Source organism: Equus caballus, chromosome 2, assembly GCF_041296265.1.
Source record: "Equus caballus isolate H_3958 breed thoroughbred chromosome 2, TB-T2T, whole genome shotgun sequence".
NCBI lineage: Eukaryota > Metazoa > Chordata > Mammalia > Perissodactyla > Equidae > Equus > Equus caballus.
In genome coordinates, this window is record NC_091685.1 from 12,532,507 (window position 1) to 12,553,609 (window position 21,103).

Consider the following 21,103-nt stretch of genomic DNA (forward strand, 5'->3'; position numbering starts at 1 on the left):
AAAACTAGATACTTATTTGCAAAAGAACGAAGTTAGACACTTACTTTACATCATAAACAAAAATTAACTCAAAATGGATCAAAGACCTAAACATAAGAGCTAAAACTATAAAACACAGGGAGGAAATCTTTACGACACTGGATTTGGTAATGATTTCTAGGATAGCACAGGCAACAAAAGAAAAAATAGATAAATTAGACTTCATCAAAATTAAAAACTGTTGTGCATCAAGGCCACTATCAAGAGAACGAAAACACAACCCAAAGAATGGCAGAACATATATGCAAATCATGTATCTGATAAGAGTTTAACATCCAGAATATATAAAGTACTCCTATAACTCAACATCAAAAATAAACACCCCAATTCAAAAATGGGCAAAGGACTTGACTTCTCCAAAGAAGGTTTGCAAATGACCAATAAGCGCATGAAAAGATGCTCAACATCACTAGTAATTAGGAAGATGCAGAGTAAAACGATAATGAGATAGCCATTTTAGGAGGTGCACCAAGTGGCATTATTTAAAAAATAACAAGTGCTGGCTAGGATGCAAAGAAATTAGAACCCTGGCATATTGCTGTGGGAATGTAAAATGGTGAAGCTGCTGTGGAAAGCAGCTTGGTGGTTCCTCAGAAAGTTAAATATAGAATCATCATATGATCCAGCAATTCCACTTCTACATATCTACCCAAGATAACTGAAAGCAGGGACTCAAACAGATAGTTGTACACTCATGTTCATAGCAGCCTTATTCACAACAGCCAAAAGGTGGAAGCAACCCAAATGTCCATTGATGGATAATGGATAAACGAAACGTGGTACCTACATATAACGGAATATTCCTTAGCCTTGAAAAAGAATGAAGTACTGACACATGCTAAAAGATGGATAAATTTTGGAAAAATTATGCTAAGAAGCCAGACACAATAGGCCACATATTATACAATTCCATTTATATGTAATGCCCAGAACAGGAAAATCTATTAAGACAGAAAGTAGATTAGTGGTTACCAGGGGCTAGAAGGTGTGTGGCATGGGAAATCACGGCTAATGAATAAGAGGTTTCTTTCTGGGTGATGAAAATGCTGTGAATTAAGATAGTGGAAATGATCGTAAAACCTTGCGAATAGACTAAAAAATCACTGAACTGTATACTCTTAAATGGTGATTATATGGTATATGAATTATACCTCAATAAAACAAATTGCCCTCCTGAAAAAACCCTTTGTCAGATCACATCATTTCTCTGCTTAAAACTACCCACTTTCTGCCCCAATCAGCGTAAAACACAAAGTCCTGTTTGTGGCCTACAAGGAACTACAAAATCCAGCCACTGCCTTATATTCTTCTACGCCCTACCCCCACCCCACCCCACCACTCACCAACAGCCACCTCAGTCCCCCTGCTGTCCTCCAACATGCCAAGCGCGTTCCTACCTCAGGACCTTGGTACATGCTGTATCCTCTACCTAGAACACCATACAACATACCATATATGTTTTTGTTTGTCTCTCTTGAATAGAATGGAAGCTTCAGGAGAGCAGGAACTTTATCTGCTTAAACACTACTATAGCTCCAGTATCTAGAATAGTGCCTGCACACAATAAAAACTGAATAAATACAGTATGATGGATGCATGAACTAATTTGAACAAATGAATGAATAGAGGCAAAAAGACAAACAGAAATATAGTAACTGGTTTTATGGAAAAACCCCTAGGAAATGGTAGTACCAAGCCTCAAACCCAGGTCTGCCTGACTCTCAAGCCAAGCTCTTCATTTCTATGCTATACTTCCATTTACCAATTTGAAGACATTGGAGGAATTACTTGTTGGATAGAAGAATGTGTATTTTGTATAATGCCAAGATATCACATAAATCTAGAAATCCATTTCTGAGTTCCTGTCTAGTTTAACGCAAATACCACATTATATGGAAAAGCATAACAATTAAGAGCCTCCAAAATTACTGAACTTCATTCATTTTATATCACTCAGCTATTTTTGAAATTTTGCTAATTAAATGAACCTGACTCTCTCAAAAGACAAGAACAACAAACCAGCTGCAAACTCCAAATTTCTCTGCACCCAGAAAGTATACTAGACAGAATATGCCAAAGGAAATGGGCCTTTATACCTGAAATGGGTATACAATAGGATCTGCTCTTGCAAGAGCCATTCCGGGACAGAAGCAAACATGGACATAGGTACTACATCTCTCTCCTTCTGACCAAGACTCAGATGACCGTTATAACAACTTTCAAAACTTTCCAGACTAGGCTTCCAGGACAGGAAGCAACAGGGCAAATGGAAAGTCACTCGTTTTAACAACATCAGTTTCTCCACATTTACTACAAACTTTTAAGTATTAATTAAACTTATTCAAGCATCTTATGTTTTGTGTTTCTTACCTTCCTGGCTTCTTTAAACGCTAAGCCATATTTGCCTCCTACTGCACACTCCCTACAAAGACTTGCCCAGCTCTGTGCAGAAGATGTAACATGGAGCTTCCATTATTTGGGGAGATGACTAAGCATAGAGATCAGGTAAGCCAATCCCCTCATTTTACAAGTGAGGGAATTCAGGCCCAGAATGATAGTTCCTGTTGAAACCACATAAAACTATAACCCTGGGCCCAGTTAGAGTCAGTTTGAACAGACCTCCATCTCTGATGAACAAAAATGATTAAGGATTGTCTTTCAGAAAAACTGCAAGGGTCGTACAGCGAGGGAATGCGCAAAAGAAGAAATCGTGACCTGAAATGACCTCAGAACCAGAGATCCTCCTTCCCATAGGACCCGAGGACTGGGACATGAATGGAACTTGAAAGCCAGACTCTTATCAGAAGTGAGGGGTCCCTCATTCAGGAAGATCCAGTGTTAAAATTCTTTCCCCACCACGTGTAAAATGTTTAGAACCATCTCATAAATGTTTAGAACCTCATCATAGATACCTGAAGTCCACCAATCAAAACCTGTCCCACCAGCGTTTCTGTGTGCCAGCCTGTTCTCTCTAACCTCTTAAATTTCACCCAAAATCCTGAATTGGGGAGACAGATCTGAGGGCACATGTCCCCCGTCTCCCTGGAGATCGTTCTTGCAGCATAAAAAGATGATGTCTCCCCTCAAAGGCTGGTGCCATAATTAATTGGCTTGTTTATGCACATCGGGCAGAGAACCCCAATTTAGGGTGGCAACGTAACTTTTTAAGTGGCAAAGCCAAGATTAGTACCCATGTTTCCTGGCTTCCTTCCAATACTAAAGATTAAAAAAATATTGTTTGTACTGAGGAACTCCTGGCTTCTTAAGTCCTCAAAATAGAGGAACATGTCTAATTGAATCTTATTACCTCAAAACTTAGATCAGCGCCCAACACATAGTAGGTATTGGTTTATATTTACTGAATGGTCAATTGTTTAAATGTGAGTTACTTTATTACAAAGTATTTATTTCTGATCCTTATTAATTAAATATTTTAAGGCAGTCAGAGTAGGTCTAACTTTAGATACCACTAAAATGACCAAGAAATTCCTCTAGTTTAAAACTATAATGATCCAAAAAGTCCTCCAGTTTCAAATAAAAATCATTTTCACAGGATATCCTTCCCTCTCCTCCTCCTCCTCAGCAAACCCCATTCACTGGAGACACACATTCCTGGAAGAAGCTACCTGCCTTAATTCATTTCATCTAATCTTAAGCAAAGGCAAATCTAAGAGAACTTCCAAATAGCGGGAACCAAAACAAAAAAAAAGACAGAAATAGTAGGAAAGTGACCAAGTACAATTATTAGCTGAACATGATGCTGAAAAGCTACTCCCTTTCAGTTACGTATGCCTACTAAGTGTATCACTCCATTAAGAGTCCTGGTAGCACCCCTGCCCAGTTTTTAGAAGACTCAGGACACTTGCAAACCTAGAATTGAGATCCACTGCTAGAACTGAATTTAAAGAAGGAAATGTGGCTCTTAAATAATAAAATGTATCCAAATTTAACCCAATATGTTTACAAGAATTGTAAAACTAATACACCTTAAAATAAAACTAACAGAAATGAAGCACTATCACATATATTAACTGATCCTTCTAGTAGCTATAAGAAAAACGAAAAACAGGTGCCATGATCTTCAGTTTATAGATAAGGCAACTGAGATTTAAGGAGATGAAGTGATTTGTCTACGTTTACAAAACTAGTTAAGTGAAATAGCCAAGACTAAACAACCCCAGGAGTTTTCTGACTCCTAACTCAATTCTCTTCATATGCAATCACAATGAGCTTTCATAAAGCAGCCAAAGGGATTCACAAAAATCTCAGAGGACAACTTAATCACTAGAGCATTTTTATAAAACAAAATCTGAAAATGACAGTAACAGAACTACCATGTGTTTCGTACATTTAAAAACAAGCGTATGATGTACATATAAACTATACTTAACAAATAAATATGAATACTGTTGTGTCCTCCTCCTTAATTACATCTCATATGTTTCTGTAAGGAAAAGTTTCAAAGCCATTGTTTTATCATAGCCCTACTTCCTTAGGGTTTCTCAAATTTGGCTTCTTCGCAAAATCACGGTGGGTGAGAGTTCAGGTGCATAAAAACACAGGTTCTTGGGCCCCAGCATGGAAATTCTAATTCAAATAAGGTCAGAATCTGTATTTTAACAAGCATTCTAGATGATTCTGATTAGCCAAATTTGCAGTATTGCCCCAATACAATTCTTAGAGAAAAAGCAGGCCAAGAAAACATAAGAAATTAAAATCCAGGGACAAGGATTATTCACCTATCTCCCCTAGCCCTGAAGCTGGAATACAACAAACAGGTGAAAGAAAGCCCTATTCTAACCCTAAACTCAAACTTAGCTGCTGCCCTTGCCCCGACTTGTCAGAAAAGTTGGCCTCTCCCTAGTACTATATTATGCGACAGAGGCAGATGTCAAGATTTCAATTTTAACATTCTCAAAAAGCTGGAGTCTACGAAAACTCAGGAAATCCCCAAACACAAGTATAAGACTGTGATGAGTATTTAAGTGGCAGCTTTCCCCAAATGCTAGGCAAAACTGAGACAGAGAAGAGGATTTGGGGTGGGGAGGAAGAGGGGAGGATTGGACCTACGAAGAGAATGTGGCTGGCCCACTGGCTTCCCTGGCCCAGATGGGAGTTCACAGAAAAAGCACTCATGAATGGGATTCCTCCAAGTGATACTGAGAACAGTCCCCAGGAGGGATTCCTAAGCAGAAGATCATAATCATAACTGTAATAATCATCTACTTACAAGCTGCCTCTTCTTGGAAGGCTCAACTCCTTCTGAAAAACAAAACACAAACACAAGTTAGAAATAAGGACCCATCTGAGTACTACAGGTCTGCACTATATGTCTTAGGAGATTTATAGCATTATCTTAATAATGACGAAGACTATTTCTAAATGATAATCTTTTCCTTTGTCTCTTAAATTTTAGTGAAAATAAAGACCAGTCAGGTTTACTATCACCTCTTTATTCTTCCTTCCCAAAAGGAACGTCTCACAGAATCCTTGCAGCATTTTCCCCACTAGATGGAGCCCTCTCACCAGTGTCGATTCCAGGCACTGGGCCAGGCATTAACTGCTTATGAATTGTAAAAGATTCCTATCATTAGGGTCAAGGATATGAAAGGAAGGAAATGAAGAATTTTTAATTAGAAAATATTTTAAACAAATAAAAGAAATATAGAAAATAATATAACAAAGAGATGACTAAACACACCACCGGCGGGAGAAATAACCTTTATAACAACAGTTGGGCCCCTATGATTTGCTTTCCAAATTTTTCAAGTCCCACAACCCACTAATCCCTACGTAATTAACAATTATTCTTAATTTTTTGTTTATCTTTTCCACATGTCTTTATATCTTATTATATATATGCATAAATAATTATTAGTATTGTTTTATATGTTTTTTAATTATATATTTAAAATAGTGTATGTATTCATCTGCTGACATCAGTCAGCATCATGACCGGGAGATTCAGCCACGGGGATGTATTTCCCTTTAGTTCATTAGTCTGTAGTCCAGTAGTCCAGTCTATAAATTCAACCACTACACTACCGGGCCGGCCTCTCTTTTTACTTTTTTAATGGAGTCATCAATGGATTTTTGTTTAGCCAAATCTATCAATCTTTCCTCTATATTATCACCTTTTTTATGTGTAAGAAACACATCCCTGACATACGGAAACATGAATATATTTGCTTCTATTTTCTTCTAAAAGATGTATAGGTTTATTTTTCACACTAAGTTTGTTAATACACCTGGTACTTGTTTTTGTACACAGAGGGAGACAGGAATCCTATTATATTTTTTTCTATATGGATGATCTGGCCATTTATTAAATGATATGCAACATCTATTCTGTAATATATTAGGTTTCCATATACGCAGGGGTGTCATTCTTGACTATATTTTGTTTCACTGTACTGTCAGTACCAGTGCCTAGACCACACTATTTAATTGATATAGCTTGACAATAAATCTTGAAATTTGTAAGGCAAGACCACTCACATTGTTATTATTCTTCAAAATTATGAGACCTATTCTTGGTGCTTTGCTCTTCCATATAAATTTTAGAATCAACTAGTAGATGAAAATTTTGACAATGCACTCAATCTAGAGTTGACCTGGGGATAAATGACACATTTACAATACAGACAATTGCTATACAAGAAAATGGTATATCTCTCCATATATTTAGATCTTCTTTGATATGTTTTAATAAAGTTTGACACTTTTTCACAAAACTTTTGTTAAATTTATTTCTAGGTAGTTTATATTTTCTTGTTGCCATTATTGTGTATCTTTTAAAATCACATTTACCAGGAGCTGTATTTCATTACACCAGTAACATCATTTTCCTCTCAATATAGTAAGACAATTTTCAAACACAGAAAAGTTTAAAGACTTGTACAGTGATTGTACAATTATTAACATTTCGCAGTATTTGCTTTATCACATATTTAGCCATCTATCCATCCGTTGTTTTTTTTTTAATGCATCTCAGAGTAGACTGCAGATATCAGTATACACTTTAGCATGTATATTATTAACCAGAATTCAGTAATTGTTTACAATTCTTTCATGTCAGGTTTTGGGGGTTTTTTTAAGGTAAATTTACTGAACGGCACAAATCTTAGGTGTGTCAATCAGTAAGTCTGATAAATGCATACACTCAGGTAACCCAAATCCCTATCAAAATACAGAATATGTCCATCAATGCAGAAAGTTCCATCATGTTCTTTCTTTCTACTATTCTCTCACACCAAGCAAATACTATTCTCATTTTCTCACCACAAACTAGTTTTGCCTGCTCACAGTCATGAGTCACTTAACGATGGGGATACATTCTGAGAAATGTGTGCCCAGGTGATTTCGTCGTTGTGTGAACATCACAGAGTGTACTTAACACAAACCTAGATGGTACAGCCTACTACACACCTAGGCCATATGGTATTAATCTTATGGGACCACTGTTGTATACGCAGTCTGTCATTGACCAAAACATTGTTACGTGATGCATGACTGTATACAAGTATGAATCCTTTTACATGAGGCTTCTTTCACTAGCATAGTGTTTTAGAAAATCATCCATGATGCTGCATCTAACAGCAGCAATATCCAATCATATGAATATACCACAGTTTATTTACCCTTTTTCCTACTAATGAACATTTGGGTTATTTCTAGTTTTGAGCTATTAACATTCCTGTACAAGTATTTTAATAGGTCTATGTTTCATTTGTCGTGAGTAAATACCTAAGAATGGAACTGCAGGATCATAGGATAGGTGTATGTTTAGTTTTATAAGAAACTACCAGATCTTTTCCTAAAGTGATTATATCATTTTATACCCCCATTAGCAATGTATGAGAGTTTCCATTGCTCCACATTCTAGCTAATACTCAACTAATAAGAACTGTTCTACATTCACACCAAGAATTCCAAGTGCTCTACATTCATGCCTATATGACATCAGTATTTTAAACTTTAACCATTCTACTGAGTGTGTAGTGATATCTCATTGTGGTTTTAATTTGCATTTTCCTGATGACTAATGATGCTAAGCATCTTTTCATGTGCTTATTAGCCACAAATATATATTCTTTTATGAAGTATCTTAAAATATTTGCCCCTTTTAAAACTGGGCTATTTATCTTTTTATTACTGAGTTTAAGAGTTCTTCATACATTCTGGATGTAAGTCCTTTGTTAGACATGTTTCATTAATATTTTCTCCCAGTCTCTGGCTCACTTACTGAAGTTATTCAGTGGTGTCTTTTGATGAGCAAAAGTTTCTCATTTTGATGAAGGTCACTTTGTCAATATTTTTTTATGGTTAATGCTTTCAGTATCTTGTCTAAGAAAATTCTGCCATGCCAAGGACATAAAAATACTTTCCTATATTTTATTTCTAGATGCTTTATGGTTTTAGCCTTATGTTTAAATCTATGATCCATTCTGAATTAATTTTAGGGTAATATGTGAGATGGGATTAAGGTTCATTTTTTTCCATATGGATAGCTACTTATTACAGCACCATTTATTGCAAACATTATCTTTTCCCCAACAGATTGCTTTGGCACCTTTGTTGAAAATCAAATTATAATAGAATGGGCTATTTCTCGGTTCTCTACGACACTCTACTGATTTATTTTTCCACTATATGCCAGCACCACACTTCCCTGATTCTGTAGCTTTATATTAAGTCCTGAAGTCAGATCATGCAGTCCTTTAACTTTGTTCTTCTCTGTCAAGATTGCTTTGAATATTCTAGATTCTTTGCATTTCCATGTAATTTTAGAATCAGAAAATTAATTTCTACAAAAACGTATCCTGGGATTACAGACCAATTTGGAAAGAAATGATATCTTAATATTGAGTCTTGCAATCCATGAACATAGTATTTCTCCACTTACTTAGATATACTTTAATTAATCTAAATAATGTTTTACAGTTTTCAGCAAAAAGATCTTATACTTCTTTTGTTAAGCTTATCCCTAAGTAGATATTTTAGAAGCTATGGTAAATAAAATTTTTATTTCATTTTCTAATTGCTTGTTTCTAGTACAAGAATGCAATCAATTTTTATATATTGACTATGTATCCTACAACTTTACTAAATTCATTGTTAGTTGTAATGACTGTTTTGTAAATTCCTTAGGGTCTTTCTACATAAACAATCAAGTTCTCTATGAATAGAGTTTTACTTCTTTTCACTTTCTGGGATTGACTGTGGTAGACATCCTTGTCTGTTTCTCATCTGATCAGAGGAAAGACTTCAGTATTTTACCACCAAATACGATGTTAGCTGTAGGTTTTTCATAGATAACTTTTATCAAATTGATAAAGTTCCCTTCTATTCCCTATTTGTTTACAGTTTTCATCATGAATGGGTACTGATTTTGTCAAGTATTTTCTCTGCATATACTGACATGATCACATGGTTTTTCTCCTCCATTCTGTTAATGTGGTGAATTGCATTTCTGGGTCAAACCCAACTTTGTCAAATACACTGTTAGATTATCTTTGCTAATATTTTGTTAATGATTTTTTTACCTAACTTTATAAGGGATAATGGTCTCCAGTTTTATCATGATGCATTTGTCAGATTTTGGTATCACAATTATACTGATCTCCTAAAACTGGCTGAGAAGTGTTCCTGCCTCTTCTATTTTCTGAAAGAGTTGGTATAAGATTGGTGTTATTTCTTCCTTAAATATTATATAGTTTTCACTAATAAAATCAACCAGGACTGGAGGCTTTTATTTAGGATTTTTGCCTCCATGTTTGTTAATAAGTAAGACTGGCCTATGAAGGTCTTTCTCTTCTCAAATTGTCCTTGTCAGTTTTGGCATCACGGTTATACTGTTCTCATAAAAACATGCTAGGGGAGTGTGTCCTCTTTTTCTATTTTCTGAAACAATCTATATAAAACTGGGAATATCGTTCTTTTAACCTACATGACAGTTTTGACTTCTTGAATAGTTTTAACAGGTAACACGAAGTGGATTATACCTTGGGACAATAACAGCAAACAAAAATTCTATAAAATGCATATGTGCCCTTCTCGGAATCCCTTTCGGACAGGAAAATGCATCCACGGAAATCCATTCCTTCTATCTTCCTTACTCACTCCTTGAACCTACACAAAAGCCTGTATTTGCAAGGCGGACGACCAGGGCTCAGATTAGTACATTCTATACCAAGCTCTCTGGTATCATAAAGACACATCTAAGACAAAGTGGAACAAGAAGTGGCCTCCAATCAGATAAAGGTAGTCCAAGAAACAATGACTTCCCAATCCTCCCTTTCCCAGGGAATATTCATAGGAGGCTGAGGAGGAAAGCTGCACAATCAGGAAGTCTGCCTGAGGTAAGAGCACAAGGTAAGTTAGGCAAATAACTATAATTTCTCTGACTCATCACCTTCTCTTAGACAATAGGATGGTAATACCTGACAATATGTTACAATATCAGGTGAAGCCCGTCCCATTTAGCCTTCTCTGATCTACTAGTTATCTCTTGACTCTCCATATTCTTCACAATTTTCTGATTAGCATTCTGAACACATTCAAGTCTATCCCACCTTGAGACAAGAAAAAACAATTTCCGTTTATTACTACACATCCCTCTTCAACCACTGCCTCATCAATTCTTTTTCCCTTCACAGCCACCCTTCTTGAAGGAGTTGTCCACATTCACCATCTCCAATTTCTCACTTCCTATTCATTCTTCAACACACTGTAAATATCTCCAGACCTTACCACCCCATTTAAACCATTCTTGTCGGGTTACCGATGGTCTCCATGTAAAGAACCTCCAGTGCATTTTCACTCCACCATTTCTTTTTTTGGCTTGACTGCCCAGCAGCATCTGACAGTATCGTTCATTCTTCTGTCTTGAAAGACTTTTCCTTCTATGAAACCATATTGTCCTATTTTTCCTCTTATCTCTGAAAACACTACTTAAACACCTTTCTAGGCTCTTACTTCATCATCTTAGACCCTTAAACATTCACTGTCCTTAAAATTCTGCCCGGGAACTCTCCTCTCTACACATATTTTACAGATGATTCTCATATTTATATCTCCATCCCAGATTTCTCTCCTGAGCTCTATAGTTTCACACAACTACTTTATCCTTAATATGTCTAAAAACTCAACTTATCTTTGTACTCAATCTTCCTCCTCTTCCGTTTTCCATTTCAGGAATGGCAGCACCAAACCCAGAGCCATGCTTGATTCTTCACTTTCTCTCACCCTACACATCCAATTATTCACCAAGCCTTGCCAATTCTACCTCCAAAATATCTATCTTTAGTCTGTCAATTTCACTTTATCTTTACTGACGTGTCCTGTAGTCCAAGCCAGCATCATCCTATAACTTTATCCTAATTGATCTCTCTTTAATTTAGTTTTGTTCCCCTTGGTTTTTAATGTTACATCACTGTAAACATCATGTAACTAGTATCTGTTTTCTAGGTGACACTATGTGAGTTTAACAAAACAAATACTGCAATCTAAAAAATCTTTTTAAAATGCAGACCTGATGGGGTTATTTCTCTTCTTAAAATTCTTCAATGGGTAAAGTTTAAAATCTTGTCTGTAGCCTACAGGGCACTACCTCGTGGCTACTACCTACCTCTTTAGCATCATTTGCACAGTTCTCTAGTCTTGCCGGAGTTTTGATCTCTTACATGTGCCAGACTCTCTCTCACCTTCAGTACTTCACACCTATTGTTCTCTCTGCCTGGAATACTTTACCTCTTTCTATGCATTCTTGGACCTTAGCTTAAACCTCATTTTCTCTAAGAAGATTTCCCTACACACAGTTTCCCCAGTCTACCTCTGTATAATTCCAACTCTTTACTGTAATTAGTTGCTTAATTGTCTGTTTTCTGGGACTGACTGTTAGCTCTGGAGGAGCAGAGATCAGTCTTGTTGACAATAACATTCCTAGCACCCAGCACAATAGCTGGTCTAGCAGGTACCAAACAAATATTTGACGAATAAATCAATGAATCAATCAAATAAGTAAATTATACTTACTATTATCATTATTATAAGGTTCACAATAGGGTCCTGCTCATTTGGAGTTACTTTGATGAAAACCGTCAACTGCAATTCGGTCAGCAAAAGAGGCTTTACTGGAGAAAGGATATACTCTTTAATCACTTATGTTATTTACTGACAGTCTTCTGGCTGGTCAAAAAGAATGCTTTCACGAGAGAAAAACATTACCTAACAAGGCAATCTATTTTAATACCATTTACTAACTGGCTTTAAAAGGAACATTATCTCCCAAAACAAGCATCTCCTCAGCTCTGGCAGCAAATAAATCTGCCGGGATGTACAAAAACCTCCCTTTCCTGTGTAGCAAATGTATCGTTACTACTGCTCTGGGCATTATGGTGTATTAGCTCCACTTATTCAGGCTTGAGTGTGAGTCTATCTTGAGGTCAAGAGCCAAGGGGGAAATCAGTGGATATGCAGCTATGGTGCTTCTATGAAAGAAACTCTAATGTATTTCACTCTTCTTGTTCCATTTGTTTGTTCCATTAAATTCACATGTCATCACCCTGACAACAGGTTCCAATGATAGAGTACTTACATTATACAATAATAAGAAGAAATATGGGAAAGAACACAACTTTGAAGTTCAGAAAACTAGGTTCATGTTATGACTCTATAACATACAAGTTGTGTGGGCTGAGACTGCACATACCTCTAAGGCCTCAGATACAGTGATTGTAAAGGTCAAATAAAATAATGTACATGAAAGTATTTTATTCTACAAAGTGTGACACAAATGATAGATGTGTTGTTCTCATATGAGTTTGAAGAATAGTAAAGACAGCTTGATGATACTAACAGGCTATTTCTACATGATATAAATAACTCAGGGCTCTGAGTCAGAAAAATATTCAAACACAGATCTACTACTTCCTTTGCTCATAAAATCTTGGTCAGTCATTAAATCTCTCTAAATCTCATTCTTCTTATCTGCACACCTTAAGATAAAAATATATACTTTGGGGGCCAGCCCAGTGGCACAGCGGTTAAGTGTGCATGTTCTACTTCTCAGCGGCCCGGGGGTTGCCAGTTTGGATCCCGGGTACGGACATGGCACTGCTTGGCAAGCCAAGCTGTGGTAGGTGTCCCACATATAAAGTAGAGGGAGATGGGCACGGATGTGAGCTCAGGGCAGGCTTCCTCAGCAAAAAGAGAAGGATTGGCAGCAGATTTAGCTTAGGGCTAATTTTCCTTAAAAAAAAAAAATCTACTTTGCCTATCTCATAAAAGTTATTCCAAAGCTAGCATAGGAAATACATTTAAAAGCTTAGAGTTTTCACATCAAAAGATGCTCCACATCATATATCATTAGGGAAATGAAAATTAAAATAATGAGATACTACTATACATCTGTAAGAATGGCCAAAATATGAAGCACTGACAACATCAAATGCTGGCAAGGACGCTATGGACAAATAAAAAGATCAGTGGTTGCCAAGGGTGGGGGCAGGGGTTGATGAACAGGCAGAGCACAGAGGAATTTTAGGGCAGTGAAAATACTCTGTATCATATTATAATGATGGATACATGTCATTACCTATTTATCCAAACCCACAGAATATACAACACCAAGAATGAAACCTAAAGTAAACTATGGACTTTCGGTGATTATGATGTATCAATGTAGATCCATCTATGGTTAAAAAAAATAAAATATATCATTCTAGTAAGTGATGTTGATAAAGGGGGAGGCTATGCATGTGTGGGGGCAGAGGGAATATAGGAAACCTCTGCTCCTTCCTCTCAATTTTATTGTAAACCTAAAACTGCTCTAAAAGATAAAATCTTTAAAAAAAAAATTGTGCCCACCCCTCACCATCAGCTTAGGTTTGAGTTTGGATTATCATAGTAATAAGGAGTTGCATTTTTCTAATCTGATCCACCTGCAGCAAGGTTCTAAAGCTACTAGAGGAGGTGCTATTCTCCAAAAACTCTGCCTCAAAACTCAAGGATATGTTGTTTTGAGTCTAAAATTTTATTATCACCATTTTGGATCCCTCAAACTGACATACTTGGATACTGTCTGCCAAAGATGATATTTCCCTCTTTTCTTGAACTATATTCTAAAGTTGCAAAGAAAGCTGCATAATTCTAGAGAAATAACTACTCACTCCCTTTCACTTGCCCACAAAGCAAACTTCTAAAGGTATTATATACAAAATGAGATGGTGCTATTCACATGGGGAATCACTGTCTATATGCATTACTCATTATTCACAAGGACTAAACTCACTAAATATTTCCAAAGAAAGAACAAAGACCAAGTGTCCAAAGGCAGTAACCACTACCCCCACAAGTAAATATGCAAGCCAAGAGTCACAAGGCTGGTGCTTGTCCTTTATATCAACAGTCACCAGCATGGAGATGACTGTGGGTCAAAGCTGTCTCTGCTTGAGGCAGCTCCCTCCCTGAGACTTCCTCACACTTTCTCTGTGAATTCTTACTCGTATTTATTTACTTATTTATCCATTCATTCATTCATTTCTCTTTCACTGCAGGAGTAGCACTCTTCCCAGAGAAGGAAATTAACAGGCTCCAAGAAACATAACCTTCCACTCCAGTGGCAGGGGACAGAGGGGTGGGTTTTGGAGACAACTTCTCAACTAACATGTAAAATCAGGAGGGGAGAAAAAAGGCATTCTCCACCACTGAAAGACTAGATATATCTTTATAGAACTTGTAATTAAACCCCTAGAGTATGACTAATATAAATAACACTGTTTGGAGTGAGGGCAGGAGTGGAGAACAAGATTCTAGGGCCCACTCGGAATCCACTGATCATGACAATACCATCCTGTACTTCAGTCCCAATGGATGAAAGAAGACAACAAATATTTTTTAACTACTTATTGAAGTACAATATAAATACAGAAAAGTAATACATAAGCATACAACTCAAATTTTCACAAACTGAACATACTAGTGTATCCAATACCCAGATGTTTTTTAAAAAGAATATTACCATCAACCCAGAAGCATTCTCATGCCCCTTCTTCCAGTCACTACCTACACTCCCCAGGAAAATCATCACGCTGATTTCTAACTTTATAGAACAGTTTTGCTGTTTTGGCATTTTCTTTAAATGGATTATACAATATATACTCTTTTGTGTTTAGCACTTGTATATATGTCTAATTCAAATCTCAGAAGGCAAAAGTAAATGGAGAAGTTACAATATTTGAAGAGATAATGGCTAAGAAATTTCCAAAATTGATAATAAATGAATATACATATATAGAAAGCATAATGTACCCCAAGTAGGATTTTCTTAAAAATCCAGACCAGGTAAATGATAGTAATACTAAAAAACACCAAAGACAAAAAATCTTAAGAGCCAGAGAATAAAATCCATAACCTTCAAAGGAATGACAGTTAGAGCAGCAATATATTTCTCAACAGAATGATGGAAACCAAAAGATAAGCTGCATCCTTATACGTACAAAAGTATGAGCGAAAATTACTACCAACATAAAATTGTGTACCCATACAAACTATCTTTCAAAGTCAAAGGTAAAATAAACACATTTAAATAAATATATGTTGTCATATGTTCTCCAAAATAATTAAGTACTCCTGAACAATGGCACTTCAAGTACTCTCATTTTTGAACATCAAAGGCAGAGAAGTGGGGAAGAAACATTACACAGTTTTCGCCTGAGGGCAATAATTGTGACAGCATAAAAAAATATTCTCAGTTCAGAACCTAGGAAACTGGGTTCACTATTCAATGAAAAGCGATTACTGTGTCTGCCTTATGGGCAAATGTTTACTTAACACAGAAATGATGGCACTAGAGAGTTGATAATAAAAATCTGTTTATGGTGGCTAGTCAGTTGACTTTTCAAAGTTAAAATAAAACCATCTCCCATAAAGTTGATTGGGAAGTAAGATAAAAATAAAAGAACCTCCTTCCATCCATAAAGAACTTCAACCTCAAATCTCTCTCCCTGCAAAAGCAGCAGGAAGATGAGAGCCAATTTATACCTAAGGAAGACCCAAACCTGAACTGCTCTTCAAGCAAAACAATGCCATTTCCTCCACAGGATGGAGGCTCCTCTAGTTTAAAAGAAAGATGCTCACATATAACCTCCCAGATGTCTAAAAGAACCCAGAGATGCTGTGGTGTGTGAATGTGAGGCTGAAACCACAACAGCTCTTTTGCTAATAAGTAGGAAGCCAGCTTGAGAACAAGGCCAAAATACAGCACAGGGAAGTTGAGCAAAAGACACTAGATTACCCAACTCTGAAACCCATCCAATCTCTGGATTTCCATATTTGTGAGTCAATACATTTCTTTAATATGTAAACCACTCAGAATCGACTTTTCTGTTACTTTCATTTCAGAGCATCCACAACTAGACCAGCCACTTGCAAGTTGTCTGTCCTTGAGGGAGTCACTAAGCTTCACATATCTGAAAAAATGGCCAACCAGAAAATTCCCCACCACCTCCAATGCCATCACCCGCCTCCAATCCATTAGATCCTCTTGCCTTTTTGACAACAACGGTCTCATAATTGGTCTTCCTGCAGCAGCTCTTGCCTCCATAGTCTACTCTGAATATGACAGTCGAATACAGAAACGGAGGCATTAAGAGTTTTTCAAAATTTGACCATGGTTATATGCCTGAAATGTGGCAGAACTATAATTTGAACCAATCTTCTGTTTCTTCTTTAAAATTATCTGCACCTGAAAATGCAGATAATACCTACTTGTTAACAACATCATGATGATCGAATGAGATGTAATGTATAGCCTAACAACCTGTGGACACAAGACAGGCACACAATAAACGCACTATTTATTATACTTCCCAGGAAACCTGGATAAGAAAGTTGGGGGACCAAAGCAGGCTGTATCTTGGCTGATTTTCTTAAAAATCTTTAGGAAGTATAACTTATTAAGCAAAAAGCAGTTAGTGAGGCCCAAACATTCATTTGGATTCTCATCTAATCTGAGGTTACCTAGTAGATACCTGTTTGACTGGGTACACTTCAGCTTTTGTGTTTTTATGTACATTACTCTAAAACTAACTTTTAAAGTTTTACATTGTAATTTACATGTTTAAAACAAATAATCTAAACTGGTGCTTTTTCAGCATTACTTCTGTTTCAGAATGTTTCAATGCAGTCTTCTGAAGAATAAACTTTAAATTAATAAAAATTTTTGGAAAAAAAAAAGGAGGCTGTAGGAAGACATCCTCCAGTGCTATGTAATCTGGCAATTTGGAACTCCTCCTGGATAGAAACAAAGACTCAAGAAAAAGGCATAGGTAAACAGGGTAGCAGATACTGGAGACTGACTTAGTCACTAGGGAGAAAATGATTGATTTAATGCAAAACAGGCACAATAATTGAAAATACTCCCCATTCAACAAATAGGATTCTCTTTCTGAATCCTGGCAACTAAAAAGAAATAAAGATATAAATAGGCAATGCAATTAAATGTGCTTATAGAGCCAGCCATTTTTTATTAGCAGCTACTTGAACACACATTACTATTTATAAGAAGTCTTCTGAGTACTTTACAAATACTTCTCAAAATATCTCCAAGAAATCAAATGACAAATCTCATCAGACCAATTGTACTAAGAGGAGAAATTAAAATAAGGCATTGACTTTTAAAGCCCAGTTATATTGAACAACTGCTGAAGATTCAGGGGATGTTCCCAGTGGGCTTTAAATGTTCACAATGCCATTAATAAGAAGCACAAATAAGAAGAACAACTACGAATATCATAATTTGTTTAAATTTTACCAAGCCTAAACATTTTCTTTGAGTATTTTAAAGAAACCAAAATAACGTTAATTCATGATAATTAAAAAGAGGTGGGTGCTTCGTACAAAAAAAGTACTTAACAAATGTCAAACAAAATAAAAACAAATAGCTACATCTCAGGACAAACCTTCACAGGTTGATTTGATTAGCTCAGTGTGTTTTATACTGAAACCTTCACTACCTCAATCCCTAAAAACACTCAGTGAGGGACTAAATTAAGCCAGCTTGCTCTTTATTAGTAAGACTAAGATGGGAAGATCTACCTTACAAAGCATGAAAAGGTTAATCATCAAATTTGAAAGAACTGTGGTATGTACTCTTTTAGAGCGAAGGGCATTCATTAAAACTCAGGCGAAGGTTGTCTATAAGTCTACTTTCCCCTCATTATTATACCTTACTTACCTATTCATGTGCCAAATTACCCAACACTTAAAGAGGAGAAGGCTTCCAAAACAGGTGTCGGATATATAGACTATATTGTATGCATGTATGCAAGGTGATCATTCAGAAAAGTCCTTAAAACTGTGTGTACAGTCAAACATATATTACATATATATGTGACAATTAAGGTGGGGGAGGTGAGGAGGCACGCTTGGTGGTCAGGAACAGAATATGTTTACTGTAAACAATCTGTTAGTAGTAATGTCTGATGTCCAAAAATAGGCTTGCATCCTGCATAGGTCTGATTTAATTGCTCCACTCACTTCATATAATGTAAGTAAACCCAAGCAGCCTTTTTTCTATCAAAGTAAAAAAGTCTTAGACAATTTCTCTAATTATAACTATACATGATGGAATAAAGAGGCATTCTACCGTGCCTCAATGAATTAAATGAAATTGAAGCAATCTGTTCAGTACATTTTCAAAAGACACTAAGAGGAAGGAGATCAGTAAAAAGGCTTTCTGGTACTCACCTGTAACCCTCTCCTTCGTAGAATACTGGTATCATCCATAATAGATATCAGTCAATTACTTGTGCCTACTTGCTTACTGCTGGGTCTGAGGCAAACAATTCACCCCGTTCCCCACGCTGCGCCCACTAAGCACCGCTCCACTAAACCAGTTCTCTCCCGGTCCAGCGTGAGGAGACAATCACCGCCTCACATCAGAGCCACGTTTTTCTTCACAGCGGTACAGACTGATCTCATCTGAATCACCACCAAAATAGGGGAAAATATTTCATATTTGTTTTCCTTTTCCATCTATACCCCTTTGTTTGAAAATATTTGAAGTACCAAGAAAAGGACAAAGGTCCCAGAAAAAAATTCCAATCTTTGATATCCTGACTTCACTGCTTATTAAAAAGGTTTGGCAAACAAAACAAGAGTGTCTCCACCTACGGCTATTAAGCTTATAAAATCCATGTCACGTTTTCCTTTCCCAAAACAAAACCACTCCACATACGTTTTTTAAAAGATAACGATTCTTCAGAAACACAAAGAAAAACATATTATTCTGATGCCTGTATTTTAGGCTTAGGCTGATATAAAACCAGTTATTGTTTTGACTAAGTCGGCAAAATTCCTTTCATCCTTTGTATAGACAAAGCAAATGTCAGATTCTTTCGATACTGTCACAGGCTCTTTTGTTTCTTTATCTGTAGATACGCTGGTCTTCACTTCTTGGACTGTCACGAAAGCCTTTCTTCAGGAGCTTAGATCATTGCTAAGGTCGGTTTCTCTGCTCTTTTATGTCCTGGAGGGGGCTAGTACATGTGTGGTGAGTTCTGAGCCTGGACGAATTCATTCATCTATTCATGCTGATAGTACTGTCACAGGAAAAGCTCCCCATTCCATCAGACTTCTAAAGAGCACAGCATGAAAAAGTCTGGAAAATTTTACCCAGGCTTTAATGATCTCGGAATCATTTCTTTGGTCCCTGGCTGCCATTTTCAAAGAGGGACTTCAGCCAAGTTTAAAAATGTTTCTAGTTTCCTAATTTATAACTTAAAAAAATATATATATATACACATTTTTAGAGTTCAAGAATGAAAGGTTAGCTCTCATGATATGATTTTGTCACTTAAACACTCCATAAACAATGTTTTAAACTTTCCAATTTTATAGTAATTGCCACAATCCTAGTAAACACAGGGGGAAAAGCAAAGCAAGTTGATGTTTTTCTAATAAGCCACAAAAAATTGTTAGCAAAGGCATACTATATTTTTAGGAAGAGGATTAAATACATTATCTACCGATTCACAATCATTGTTCTTCAAACCATAGGACACGCTGCAAAAATTATTCACTCTCCAAAGGATTTCAGGAAATATTAATCCAAATTTCCTAATTTGACAAATAAAGGTATGTATAAAGCACCCTGAATCAGGCTGTTATACACTCTAAGGAGTAAATACAGCAATAACTCTAGGACAGATTCAGTCTGCACCCAACAAGGAGGAAAAGCTGCCACTCCCATAATTATGGCAGCTGCACCAACAGTCTGGGGCTTGAAGGAAGGCCTATTTACAAAATCTTTTCCTGGTCTTCTTACAACTGACTCCAGACACAAGAGCTAGCCATACTGCTGAAAATAGCACAGAAAGCAGGATCCATCGCCCTTTCATTCAGCAAAAAACTTCTAATCCTTAACACAACCAGTGTGGTCTTTCATTGTGAGAGCTAATAAATCCACATCTCCATGGGCTCCTTCCATCTGCTGCTTTAAGCAACTAACGGCTGGATTATGTCTATGGGGAAAACAAACATAAGACCTGAACAGACAGCTGATTTGCACAGGGTATGCTATCCACTGAGTGTCTGCAAAGCCACAGGCTTTTAAAGCTATAGAACCTCTCTGGCAAAATAGATTTTATTAACTAACTAAAACATATACGAGCAGAGAGGAGGCAGCAGTGAGCCTCTAACTCAGTCAACTCTGTAGAAATACACACGGGGCATGCTGATAAACTGTTCAGACCAGAGATTCAAAACTCAAACTCTTCATTCAATTACTAGTTCAGGAATCATTTATCATGCCAAGCACTGAGATGGGCATGGGAAAAGATTACCAAGATTAACATTACCCATAAACTAATAATTCTATTCTAGAAGAGCTCAAATCCAATGGGGAAGCCAAATACAAACAAGTAATTATGATACAATGTGAAAAGTTCTACATCAGAAGTATGACAAAGTGCTAAAGGAGTGTCAAAGAGGCCTCAATTCATTACACTGGGAAATCTACAATACAGCTTCCAGTGGAAGTGCCATTTGCTCACCGAAAGTA

At 36.6% G+C, this 21,103-nt stretch overlaps 1 protein-coding gene across 11 annotated transcripts in view; it reads right to left on the bottom strand.

Annotated features, from left to right (window-relative positions):
• MAST2 (microtubule associated serine/threonine kinase 2) overlaps positions 1-21,103 on the bottom strand; it is a 210,942-nt gene that overhangs the window by 106,013 nt on the left and 83,826 nt on the right. For 5 of the 11 annotated variants that reach the window (XM_023630698.2, XM_023630719.2, XM_023630711.2 and 2 more), the window contains one exon: positions 5,270-5,301. In XM_023630698.2, the coding sequence (XP_023486466.1) occupies positions 5,270-5,301 (32 nt within the window). Of the gene's footprint in view, positions 1-5,269; positions 5,302-12,075; positions 12,174-18,789; positions 19,562-21,103 lie in introns of those variants that run through there. The other 6 variants (XM_070260038.1, XM_070260037.1, XM_023630750.2 and 3 more) reach the window with 4 other exon arrangements.